Raw genomic sequence first — 13,909 nt, forward strand, 5'->3', positions numbered from 1 at the left:
TTTTGTTGCTGACTGAACATAAGCACACAACTAGTGAGAGGATGCAACAATCGTCATGAGTTGGATTCAAATCCAGAATAATATAGTTCTAGATTGTTAGCTCAGGGCCTGTAGGAAGGTTTACACTACATGCCCACAAGTATGAAGACTTACATTCAACTATATTACAATCCCAAGCTTTACATACAGCAGATGTTCAACCTGTCAAGCTAAACTAAATAATTTACAAAATGCACTGCTTTGGCTCTGATTTAGCTACTTCTCTCTATATCTGTAGCTTCCACTCAGTATCCCACTAAAACCAGTGTCTGATTGGTTACATATCACCAGTAATAACTGATCAACACTCGTGAATAAATGCTGAAAAGTCGTCTTTTAATTAAACATTTGCAAATAAAAGTTATATGTTGGAGTTTGTGAATTCTTCTGCCAGTTCTTTTCAAACACTATTGTCATAACACCTTGTATTTATTACTAGCTCTATTGTAGTTATTTTATATTGTTCTTGCATATTTTACTTTGTTCTTCATATGTTTTTGTCTGCTTCTTTTTTAAATCCTTTGCATTGTGGCTATTTTATGTTTGTTCTTTCATTCATTTGCTGTTTTGTTTGTTTGGTTTAATCCCCTGTATTTGAATGTATTTTTTGTGCAGCACCTTGAAGCAGTATTTTAGAAAGGTGCTATATAAAAAACTTTATGATTATTATTAATACAGCAGTTACAAACATTGGTTATGGGTTTCCTTGATGACTAATAATCAGTATCAACCCTCAAAAAAGTGTATCAGTTGATCACTAAGTAGTGATTTCTGGTCTCTTCGTACTGTGGCACATTATCTCAGTTCTTGCATTTTAAAATGATCTAATAATTTTTAATCACCTGACATTCCTCAGTCACATGACAACAAGTGAGCTGTCTCCGTGACAACTGAGTAAACTCCATCAACTCATGGGATTTGACTGCAAGGTCATGACAAAACAAAGTAAAGTCATTTTAGTGAAGGGAATCTGATGTCTCTGTGAGTTGATTTTCAGTGTTTGGGCATTCATTGAAATACTCTGAAATTCAAAACTTCCACCTTAGACTGTTATTGGAGGACATAAGATTTTTTTTGCTTTTGTGACATTTTTCAAAATTTTTAATTTTCATGTTGAAATTCGAGGTCAATGAAGTTACCATATATGGTTCTTTGCCCATTAGTGGTAAACAAAAAAAAAAAAATTCCAAGAAATGCATATATCATCACATAGACATGAGAGTTGTATCAATCTTTCTCAAGGAAAAAAGTACAGGACATTTGAAGATTCAACTCAATGAGAATGTGCTTGTTGTGTTTTCATCAGTTTTGTCTTTTTTATTCATTTCCCTTCGTCTTGCTTTTCTAAAATCCAATAACCGTAAGCATGCTTTGGAATCAAAAGTCATATGAAAAGTTTAAAAAGGATATTTAAGACTGAGGAAGAAATAACTATTTCATCACTGATGCCTGGAATGGCTGAAATGATGCAACAGGTCTTTCACTGGTTTCAAGGGCAAAAGTCATCAAACTCTGCCGAACGACTCGAAAACTTTTCACTCAGCAGTGAATGAGAAAAATTGCAATCAAACTTGCAGTTTTATTTTAAGAACAGCCGTGATGTATTTTTTGCTCGGGCCTGCGTCAAACTACCCAGACTTCATTCCAGCCTTCGCACCAGGCTGCTGGCGCGTGAGTCTGATCACTTTCTAGGCCACCAGGAGGGGAGTGGATGGCGAGGCGTGGCAAAGTGACATTGAAACCCTGAGAGGGGCGAGACAGGACCACTTGCTTCCTGTATTAATGCTGTTCTAGTGGCACAGAGGGATGTCGCTGCGGCCGACCCATATTCAAACACACACACACACACACACACACACACACACGCAAACGGATGCAAAAAAAGTTCAAGATATCACTAACCTAACTGATAATCAATAAGTAAGAAACAATACACAGAGAAAACTCGCACTGGATTGTATGTAGGTTGATAAAAATAAACCTGTGTCATAAATAATCAGAATCTCTACATTCTCTCACTCTAACACACACACACACACACACACACACACACACACACACACACACACACACACACACACACACACACACACACACACACACACACACACACACACAGGCACTCTCATTTTCACAGGGCTGACCCATATTCACATGTGCGCGCAAACACACACAAACACACACACAGTGTTGAAATACACTAGGAGCTATGCTGGCACCTCTAACTGGGACGCACTATAGTGGGCCCCCGAGGGCCCTTGGTTCAGGATGCTCACAACGCGCTGGACCAGACCCAAATAAACTAGCTACAACACACAGACATGAACTCACACACACACACACACACACACACACACACACTAAACTTCCATTACATTTCCCATTCCGAGCCGAGCTGTATATCAAAACAGGACATTGTGAAATTAGACTGTTAAAGTTGAGAAACTTAGCAAGCAGCTGTTGTCTGACATTTTGATTTGTTTATGATGAAGAGTTTTTGCTTCAAAACCATAAAGCACGCACAGGTTAGAAACAGACATTCGGAACACATTTCATTTCATTCCCCACTCGTTCAGAGACTCATTAAAGCCGCAGCTATAGCCGGAATGAAGTGCATTTCGAAAGAACAAACCCCAGAGAGCTTGGACGGTCTCCCATAAAAGGCAAGCATGACCATATAGCATAGAGCCCCCACAGCGGAGCTAAATCTCAACTTATATTCCTACGAGCAGTGTCTCACCTTTTCTGTCTGTGCTTGAGATACTGTATGTGAGAGTAGATGACGTTTAGAGCCAATTAGACACACAAATTCCTTATCATGGTTTCCTCCTCACTCTCACAGTTCTCATCCTGAACAGATGGGAGTGGGTGAAATCTTACTGTCAGGGAGACCGTTTTTTTTCCTGCGGCTTAGAGATTCGAGACATTCATGAAAATACTGTATTTTACACGGAGGTCTAGACTGTAAGTGTTCAGACAGTTACACACTTCTTGGACTCCAGGCTCCGTGCTTCAGCACATTCAATCAGAAACAAGAGCTGAGGTGTAACCATGTATTCTAAGAGAGAAATACCAACCTGTCCCTCCTAATATGCAGTACAGAATGTGTTAAATATGTCCTGCTTTTGCCTGTCTGTTGTTACCCCTGTAAGACCTAAATATGGGGGAAAAAATGAGCAAAAAATAAAGAAAATAAACAAAAAAATTGTGTGTGTGTGTGTATATATATATATATATATATATATATATATATATATATATATATATATATATATATATATATATATATATATATATATGTAGAGAGAGAGAGAGAGAGAGAAACCTAAATATAGAAAAAAATGAGCAGAAAAATGAAATAAAACTAAAAAATCTAAATAATAAAAAAAATAAATGAACCTAAATATAGAAGAAAATGAGCAAAAACAAACAAAAATATATAACAAATATAGAAAAAATTAGCAAAAAATAAATAAAATAAACAAAACAACTACACACACACACACACACACACACACACACACACATATATATACATATACATAAATGCAACATAATAGAAAATATTTAAAAAAGTAAAATTGATGTTGCATTTCTGCAACAGTGGGTTTTACAGGTTGCACTATTAATGTATTTATTTCACGTTTAAGAAGAACAGTCGACTACAACCAAGCCACTGACTTCTAGTGTGTGACAACCTCACCCCCCCTCAATCATACATTTGGTTGCGTCCATGAAGCAACAGTGAACACAACAGCTTCAAGTGTGGTACCAAAGTTGTAGGTCCTGGGAGCCAACACTGATTTATTTTGCCCTGAACACACCTTTGGTCTCTGCAAAACTAATGTAGCAGCGAGGATCTAACATGGATTGTCGGAGGGAGGACAGAATCTGTTGAAGGAGGCAGTAAAGTTAGTCTTTACAGTGTGAGGAGCTTTTCTTTGCATTTCTGCACAGAGACTGGTCCAGAATGAAAACTGCAGAGTTCAAAAGACTTAGTTTGTGTGTCTTTAGTCAGCAGAAGTGCACACACACACACACACACATACACAGAGTTCTGCAACATCACACACCAACTTTCATGTATTTTGCTTGCTTTACTTCTCCCTTGAATCGTAGTCTAGCTACACTTCTTTGAACATGCAGTATGTCGTGTTGATGCACTCAGCCAGGGTAGATCAAGCCCCAGCTTGTGTCCAGGTAGTGCTGCACCATCAACGGGTATCTGGTACAAAACACACTGAGATGTCTGTCAAAACACAGCTATTAATATGTTCTGACAGATCTGCAACATGTTTGATTAATCTCCAAATCTTAAAGTAATGTCTTTCAGGTCTCACTGAACGTAACCTGGGATTTTGCAGGAACTCTAGTAGTTCAGTTTGCTGCCCACAGCTGGATTTGTGTCAAATATTTTCTCTGAATTTATGAAATACCTGCAACAGTAGCAGAGGCTATGAGTGCTTCTATAAATTGAGAGCGAAGTGAACATGTACACATGTATCATAGCAGTGGTAATTTCATGAACAACTTCATGACAACTAACTAAATAACATTCTGTGTTCTTCCATACAACCAACCTGGTCCCTGCCAGAGTCTGACTGAGGATTATTCCTTGAATAAAATGATCAAATGGGACATTTAAATGCCAAGTCTCAGCTTTCATTTGAGGATGTTTACATCGGCACAGAAGCAGCCTTTCTAACACTTAGTGCCCAAATCAAATGAGGGTTTTCAAAAGAACTGAACACATTTTTTGGAACAAAAGTGCTCATACAAAGTTCAGAACTGATTGAGAGTTGAGAGCTACCATTTAGTGTGAAGTGGAATTATCTGGCAATATGAAGAATAAAGGGGTTTCCATACAAGTGGAGAAATCAAATGGAGTTGGTTTGTCAAAATAAGAAGGTGCAGAAAATGGCAAACAGCTTTGTAGACTGAGGGGTGCAAGGTGAAGGACAGCCTTATAATTTTAACAGAAAGTCAGCGACACGCCTCATGGCTTCATGACCTCTGAGGATTCACCACTAATCAGTCTAAACTCCTGCTCAGCCTCAAACACACAGACGCAGGGTCGGGTTGAGTTTGTAACACACACAAAAAGAAACTAGCAGAGTTCTGGAACAAAGTTCTACTGACTGATGAAACCAACGTCTATTAAAATTAAATCTGTCAAACACGGTGCTGCTTCTGTTATGGCTTGGGCATGCATGGCTGCCACTGGAACTGACACACTGACATTTGTTGATTTCACAGCTGATGGAGGCAACAGGGTGAATGCTGAGGTACTTAGGAGGATTCCATGGGCTCAGATTCAGCCAAACACATCCAAACTCACTGGATGACATTTCATCAAGCAAAGAGCTTTTCAGGGTGAAAAGGTGGAATATTCTCGACCGGCTGAGTCGGTCACCTGATCTCAATCCAGCTGAGCTGCATTTCACATGCTGAGGACCGGGCTGAATGCAGAGACCTCACAACAAGCGAGAGGTGAATGTGGCTGCAATGAAGGCCCAGATCGGCATCACCTGGGAGGGTACAACGCATCTGGTGATATCTGTGGGTTCCAAGACTCCAGGCAGTCCATTCAGTTCCAAAAAATACTAAAAAATAATGATGTTGGTTCTATTAAAGCCCTAAACTTCAGGCACTGTGTTCTAACTCCCACGCAGCCCTTTTGATTTCACATTGAATGAGCTGAAACACAGAGCCTGGACTGTATACATAGGAATCCAAGCCACTGTTACATGTCCCTACCGCACAGCCTGGGGCGGTTCATGGAATATTCATGAGTAAATGAAGAGCCTTGAAATAGCTCCTGAGGCATAATTCTGATTTATATCCCACTAATTTTCACTGGTTTGGTTTTGTCTCAACCAGTAATGATATCATTGTTCTCACCGAGTTAAAGCTGGAGTAGGCAGTGCTACTTTTGGTGTCACTGAGCAAAAATTCCATATTACCATTTCAGCATATTGAAGGGTTTCAAGTAGTCTGAGCAAACTAGAATTCTGTACCTCCTCCTAGCACTGTTTTTAGGCTTTAGAATAGACAAGAGATTTTAGCCAATCACATGTATTTTCACTGATTAGATGAGATACTATAATGAGCAACAAAGTCTGAAGTGAGGACAGGATTTGAATAAAGTGATGAATTAAAGTTGACAAGCTTGACTATTTTTGAGTATTTAAGAGGGAAAAGTTGCAGGAGGAAGACTGTATATTTTTAATTCTGGTGCTTATTTTTATTTATTCTGCCATTTCAAGTTTCTGTCAACTGCAGCTTTAACTGTGAATTTTAAGAAATGCTGCTTAAAAGACAGTCAGAGCAGTAATAAGGTTCTTAGCTTGTTGGACTAAAACTGTCCGTTGATGGTCAGTTTACAGAGTGACTTGCTGACTCTACTTTTAATCAACACTGCATGTATGCATGCACACTGTATATCTACACAGCAAATGCTTATATATTACCAATAGCTCAGGTGCATTAAATTTTTTACCTGCCTGGTTTATATGATCAGTTAGCTTGTTTACAACTTGTCCTGCTATCTGAGCACTTGCATTTGCTTCCCTGTCACTTTGTTTTAACAGTGTTGCCACGTTCTCAGATTTATTCCTGTGAGCCCGAGGCTGTTTTCAGGGTAATTTCACTACCTTTACTTTAAAGCTCTTATCCTAGTCATTATAAGAGCTAGCCATATATTGCTGTATCAGTCTAGGCTATTCAGATATTACATCATTTGACATGATGCCACATTTACATGTTTTATATTAGCTTTATATCAAGACTCGTCTTTTGACCACATCTTTTGAATCACTGCAATGAAAAACAAATCCACTGTTTTGTGCTTATGTGTTTTGTTTTGTTTTTTTTTAAATGGGATGTAATGTTAGCTCTATGTTGAGGTCATGAAGACATTTGCTGTAATTTCAAGATTCGATTACTCTTTCTTGCACAAAAACACAACTGGTATCCTCAGAAAGTATAAGTTTTCTTACCTGTCTCAAATGAGTAGAGATACTACTTTGCAGAGGTTTGATCTGTCTTTAAATTGTTATACTTTCATCCATCCATTATCTATACACCGCTTAATCCTCACTAGGGTCATGGGGGGGCTGGAGCCTATCCCAGCTGACTCAGGTGAAGGCAGGGGACACCCTGGACAGGTCGCCAGTCTGTCACAGGGCCACATACAAAGACAAACAAGCACTCTCACATTCACACCTACGGGCAATTTAGAATAATCAATTAACCTCAGCATATTTTTGGACTGTGGGAGGAAGCCGGAGTACCCGGAGAAAACCCACGCATGCACAGGGAGAACATGCAAACTCCATGCAGAAAGATCCCGGGAAAGCCGGGATGCGAGCCAGGGATCTTCTCGCTGCAAGGCGAAAGTGCTAACCACTACACCACTGTGCAGCCCTTATACTTTCATATTAACAAATTTGAAATTGATATAAGAATCTTTAAATATTAACAGATCTATGAAGCGACGTGTTCACGAATAATTTAAACACTGAAATGCGATTCAATTTTTGTGTAAACTCAGGATTACTTTTGATTATTGACACTTTGTCACACAGAAAGGCAGCTGGAATTGTTGGAAAGTGTATTTGTGCTGCACCTTACTTCAATAAATACTTCAAGAGCAGTTCAACCAGGAAGAAGGGATGTGAATTTAGACACAAAGTGCATCCGTGGGGCTCTAAGGCTTAAGCAGTTAACTTGGTGAGCACAATGTTAAAATAACCACTAAGTCATTAAAATAAGCCCTCAGCTGATACAAGCTGGACTTATCCTTTAATGCTCGCCTCAAGGTCAGAAAGAAGTTATGATCTGTTGCATTAGCTGGTAAAACGCGGCTTTATCTCGGTGACTATCTGATGAATTTTTGAGCAATTATTCATACACCTCATCCCATCAGCACAGCTGTATGCATGATGGAGCCTCTGTGTGCCGGGCGCATTTAACTGTGCAGCATCTATGAATAAAACAGTGGAGGAAACAGCTCTCTCCCCTCACCGTCTCCAAAGAGCTGCAGGATTGCCAGGTCCACGTGTCTCTTCCAGAGCGACTCCTTCTGGATGGCGATGCCGTAGCCCGTGGTGGCGAAGATGTAGCCGCTGCCAATGGTCACCAGCTTACAGCCCTCGTCTCTGCCAGCCATGTAGTTCAGCACGGCCGCATCGTAAATGAAAGCATCTAGTTTGCTACGGAATAAGGCACAGAGAGGGAGAAAGGGAGATAGGTTACAATTAATTAGCACTTAGTAGACAGACATCACAGCTCCAAAATTCCAATTAACCTGCTAAATGGCACTAAGCTGCTGATAAGAGTAATAGACTTCCACTTGGTTTGCCAAAGGCTGGAGCTGGCACAGAGACTGGCGAAACGGAGCACTCGATGAAAACTGAAGAGGAGGAGTGAAAGTATTACTGGAGCTATTCAGTTGCAATATGTTTACATGAAAGAAGACAAAAACAAGGGAGCTGAACAAGGGCCTCTTTATAACAATATATGACAATTATATGGCATCATTTCACTTTCATGTTTATAGAGTGCTGTTTACTCCCTCTTGATGCTTTAGATTCCTTGAAAAATATGCACATCTGACGCACTGACATAGCATTCAATCCATTAAACCAAGTTTAATGAAAAACTAATACAGGAATGGCAACGATGAGCAGGTTTCAATATGAAGATGGTGCTCAATTGCCTGAAGCAAAGACTGAGACATTTTTTACCAAAATCAGCTGTTCAATATCTATTTCAATGCTTTCTAATATATTCTGTTGAAGTTTTAAAGTTTCAAGCATCAATATTAAAATACTTTATGCTTTGGTTGCATTCATTTTTAATTGAAACTAAAACAACCGCTTCTCTTTGCAGGTCCTTACCCAGATTTGAGACTCTGCAGAGCTTCATTGACGTTTCTCTGATGGAACTTTGTCATGTAGGAATGCATTTCTGGATAGTTGTTTCTAATGTTTCTCTCTGTGCTGCCATTGGGGACGGTTCCAAACCGAAACGGAGGTGAAAAGTCGTTGGGACTCTGGAACTAAACAAGACAGAGCACAGAGAGACAAGCATGTAAGAATGTACTAAATCTGCTTTACACATGAAGGGAGATAAGAGGGCGGCACAACATCAAACAGCAACCTTCCACCTTACCTTTTTGTCTGAGAGACCGGATACCTGGTCCACGTATTCCTCCTGGATCATGAAAGCTGCCAGGTTGGCAGTGTAGGAGGCCAAGAAGATGACAGCAAAGAAGGCCCACACTGACACCATGATCTTACTGGTGGTGCCTTTGGGGTTCTGCACCGGCACAGAGTTGTTGAAGACCAGACCCCACAGCAGCCAGATGGCCTTACCGATGGTGAAGGACGGACCATGAGGCTCTGGAACGAACACAGTCGTGGTTAAAGAACATAGGATGAAGCAGCATCCGTGTCTAAACCGGTGCAGGGCAGTTAGGCCTTAAGGAGGGACCTTAACTAATGAATCTGAAGTTCAACAATGATTTTACTTATGGTAGGGATGTCCGATATCGGCATAAAAATGTAATATCGGTCAATATCATTATCGTTTTTTTTTTGCCTATCATGAAAACCCATAAAATGATGCTTGGATGTCGCCTGCATTTACCAGACTCATAGAAGGAGGAAGGGAGGGAGAGTGTGAACTGTTGTTTGAGACAATTTTTTTAAAAAATGGCATAAATATGCCATTTTTTCCTTAAGTTGACGCAGTTTTCTTATTTTGCACAGACATTGTTTACATTTGGAAAGCCTTGTTGCATTTGAGAATGCATCCAATGGGGCATCACAATAAAATTAGGCATAATGTGTTAATTCCACGACAGGAGATATGTGATGTTACCTAAAATTAGTTAAATAGCCCACATATATTGGTACTGGTATTGATTGATATCGGAATCGGAAATTGAGAGTTGGACAATATCGGCATTTCGGTTATTGGCAAAAAAGCCAATATCAGACGTCCCTACCTGTTAGAATAAAACTAAATATCCATTCATGAGCTGTATATAAAAGATGGATGCAGCCACTGTGACGTCAGCTGTTGGTTGATGGATTAATGGTGTAATGTTTGGAATTTGGCTGTCACTTTCTTGTGCTTATTAAACCAGACAGTAGTAAGCTGTCAATCAGAAAGCAGCCCTGTTCTAAAACCTACTCGGCTTCATTGTCTACTATCCTCTAAATTGGACTGTCCTTTACGAAATTAACAAAGTGTATACAAAAAGACTTCAAGCTAGCAATCAAGACCATAATCTCATTAGGAAAATAGCTACTGAGGTAACACACGGAGGGAGAAGTAGAGCCGCTTTCTGATAGAATTAAATAATTAAATTCTTATAGCAACCAGAGGAGTGGTTAGAAAGAGCCCAGGTGTGAGGCACCTTTATGTTGGCTTCCCTTTTCAGACACAGAGGCTACGTCCATCTTTTATACACACTGTGTGGGTGGCATTATGGTACAGTATTTATCAGTGTTGCTTCACAGCAAGAAGTGTTCTCTATTAGAACCTGCTGTTTTATTTCACTTATATAAGCTACATACATAAATATCACACACGTGAGTGCAATGAACAGATTCATTTTTTTTTAGGAATGGTGTTGTTTCACTTCATCTATGAGCTGACAGCATTCTAGTACATAATGCTGTGATCAGCAGTTGGTTCATAATGTTTGTGTGGGTATGTGTGTGTGTGTGTGTGTGTGTGTGTGTAGAAGCACGTGGGTGTGTATTGCTGCGCGGAGCTTTTGTTCACGGACAAACTGGCTTTATCGTGCCAAGCATCTCCTTTGTGAAGTTTGCAGGAAAGTTGGTTAAATGAATCGGGCAAAGATTTTACAAATCTGCAGTCGAGCCATTGATACGTTATTGCATCAATTCCTTTGACTCCAAACTTCGATCTGCAACCAAACTCCCACAGCGCTACAAGCAGATAAAACAAGGAAGCACACAGAAGAGAACAGCGCTTTAGGGAGGAGTACATCTTCTCCAGAAGATGATGAAGGATGAGAGGGATGAAAAAAAGATAACCATTGTCTATATATAGCTACATCAGAGATAGAGTTGTGGGAGACATTGATTTTTTTTTTTTTGTTTCTCATCTTTTCAGCTGGGGAGATCTAAGAAAAAAGTAGCCCCTTGCTGTCAGAGTTGACGCGTGATTTTGGGAAATATGATAATGAATGCAAATGACTCGTCCGGTGTGAGGTAAGCTGGGCTGGGTTTGCACTGAGACACACCTGTAAATGATAAAAAAGAGAGGAGGCTGCCGGAGGAGGAAGAGGAGGAGGAGGAGGAGGAGGAAGAATGAAGTCATTGGGTCAGTGAGGACGGCTGGTCTATATGTGGAGGCGGACCGCGCTGTGTTTATGCGTATCTGTGAATGTCAGTCTTTGAACGCAGCAAAAGACAATTTGTACAACTCAGTCTATACTGATATTGTTACAGGCAGAAAGCATCTGGATCTGCACTTCATGCCTGTTTGGAGCAAATGACTAGTTGGAGTGTTACTCATCAAGCACACTCAGTCTGAAGGGCCAAATTACCTGCTGCCATGTTCTCTGCATAATTTGGATCTCATTTGTAGACTTCGCCAACAAATGTATTTTATGTTTTCATCCCCGAGACAATGCAGAAATTTGGTGTTCAGGTAGCTTTTGTGTTGATTTGAATCCAGAAACTGATTTTTATTTCAATATTGTAATGCTGTTCTGTGGGTCAACATATAATTGAGGGACTTTTGAAGTCCATGTCATATATCTTGCATACATTTCTATTAAAAAGAAAAAACAAATGTTTTTTATGTTCATTATGATCATGTCTTTACAAATTCTATAATTATGTATTATGGAAACAATCACATTAATAAAAAAATGACTGGATATCACTAAAATGTCAACCAAATAACCATCTGAATTTAATAACAACCGCCTTCTAATTAGCTAAACAATAATAAAATGAGCTTATTAAAAAAGTGTTTTGATTGTGTTCTTTTTATGAAGTTGAGATAATCATGACACATATTTCTTTTTTGGCAAAATATAAAATTTTATATGGAAAACAACAAAGCGTATCTGTGTCATTACAAAAAGGAAGTGTGTTAATTCCAGATCACATGACCTGCTCCACATGATGTCATTTCCTCCTGAAGAAAAGACTGGCCAGACTCCAAGGCTTTCTGAGTTATTTAATATAAAGTAGTGTGTGAGTCAAGTGTGGATTTATGGCATGTCAACAGGTTTACTACAATATCTTTATGCATAACTTTCAATTTCAGTTTTACTCAATTGTAAATATAACCCAACAGTCATGTGACAAAAAAATCAGTGACTTTTTGACTGAACTGGGTGGAATTGCAGGCTGTATTTCACAGTATATTGTAGTATCAGAGTCAAAACGTTGCACGTTATTCCAGGTTGTTCCATTTGTTTGGAAAATAAATAAAGAAATCCAGGATTTTCCTTTCTTATGATTTCTGGAATTATAGCGTTGCAACACAGCAGTTTCCTTTACTTTTAGCCAAGGTTGCTCTGTTTCAATAGAGGTGTAAAAATGAGCCAAAAAATAGGCAAAAACGCCAAAAACTGCTCAGAATTCAGAGCGTCAACAAACCTTGTTCTATTCAAATTCTCAGTTCTTATCATTGTGGTGCAAGAAAACCTTTGATTACTAAATACTGCTGGTTCTGGGGTGTAGACTAACATTTAGATTTATCATCTAATTTATCAAGTAGTGCTAATGGTTGAGAAGCCTGTGAAAAGATGAGGGCAGAAAAAGTGATTATTACTTAAGCTGTTTGCTTTAATTAACATATGCATTCAAAGCGTGATATGTTGACCCAAAGTCACTGAATCATTATCACAGCATGTATAAAAAAATAAAAAATTCTGTCAAGTACCTGCTGCCTTGATTGAAAGTGTAATGTAATTTCCACAATACAAAAAAGCTGCAGAAGACAAAGTGAGGGGCTGTGGCAAACAAAGCAAAGGATTTTGACCACATTGTGACAAGTGAAAATCAAGTTTTTACCTTGTTAACATATCCATATGGTGTTTTTTTATATGCTGGAAGACACATCATGAGGACATGTACATCTAAGACATTTTGAAGGCAGGAAGGGATTTCTTTCATGGGAATAAACTAAATCACTAAATCAATCACTAAATCAAACACTAAATCAATCAATCAATCAATCAATCAATCAATCAATCAATCAATCAAGTGCCATCCAATCCGATCTTTTGCTCTCTGAACTGTGACTGTTCCATGTGTAGCCATGATGTCAGTCCATCTATCATTCTCATTCTCTGCCTCGCCCTCTCTTCCCATTCATTTTTCCAGTTGTGACGATATATTCCAGGGTCTGTTTCCTTATGATGTGTCCAAAAATTGTTGCTTTCCATTTCCTAATTTTGTTCAGTAGCATATAATTTGTGTTTAGTATTTTTAGAACATCTTCATCGGTTATTGTGGCCATATAAGATAAAAGAATTAACTAAATATGGAACTTTAAATCCACAAACATGACTTTTCAGGGGTTTAATCAACGACTGAAGAAGGATTTGACAGAGCCACGCTGCACATTAGCCACGACATTTTCAATATTTCACCAAGATGATGATGTGAAGACCATGAACAAAGTGATCTGTTATAAATGATTTGTGTTGGCAGTTTTGTTGTACATGGAATCTGGCTTGCATTAAAACTAATCCAACAAAACTGATTTGATCCTGCAGTTCTTTTTCCTATCCTCCCACAGTCCAAAAACATGCTCAGGTTAATTGGTAACTCTAAACTGTCTGTAGGTGTGAATGTGAGTGTGATTGTTT

At 39.0% G+C, this 13,909-nt stretch overlaps 1 protein-coding gene across 11 annotated transcripts in view; it reads right to left on the reverse strand.

The window, feature by feature from the left end:
• Positions 1–13,909, reverse strand: part of grin2ba (glutamate receptor, ionotropic, N-methyl D-aspartate 2B, genome duplicate a) — a 171,193-nt gene that overhangs the window by 19,721 nt on the left and 137,563 nt on the right. For all 11 annotated transcript variants that reach the window (XM_055005070.1, XM_055005064.1, XM_055005072.1 and 8 more), the window contains 3 exons: positions 9,214–9,443; positions 8,940–9,100; positions 8,065–8,252 (listed from right to left, as the gene is read on the reverse strand). In XM_055005070.1, coding sequence (XP_054861045.1) covers positions 8,065–8,252; positions 8,940–9,100; positions 9,214–9,443 — 579 coding nt within the window. The remainder of the gene's footprint in view (positions 1–8,064; positions 8,253–8,939; positions 9,101–9,213; positions 9,444–13,909) is intronic.

The sequence above is a fragment of the Amphiprion ocellaris genome, chromosome 19 (genome assembly GCF_022539595.1).
Source record: "Amphiprion ocellaris isolate individual 3 ecotype Okinawa chromosome 19, ASM2253959v1, whole genome shotgun sequence".
Taxonomy (NCBI): Eukaryota; Metazoa; Chordata; class Actinopteri; family Pomacentridae; genus Amphiprion; species Amphiprion ocellaris.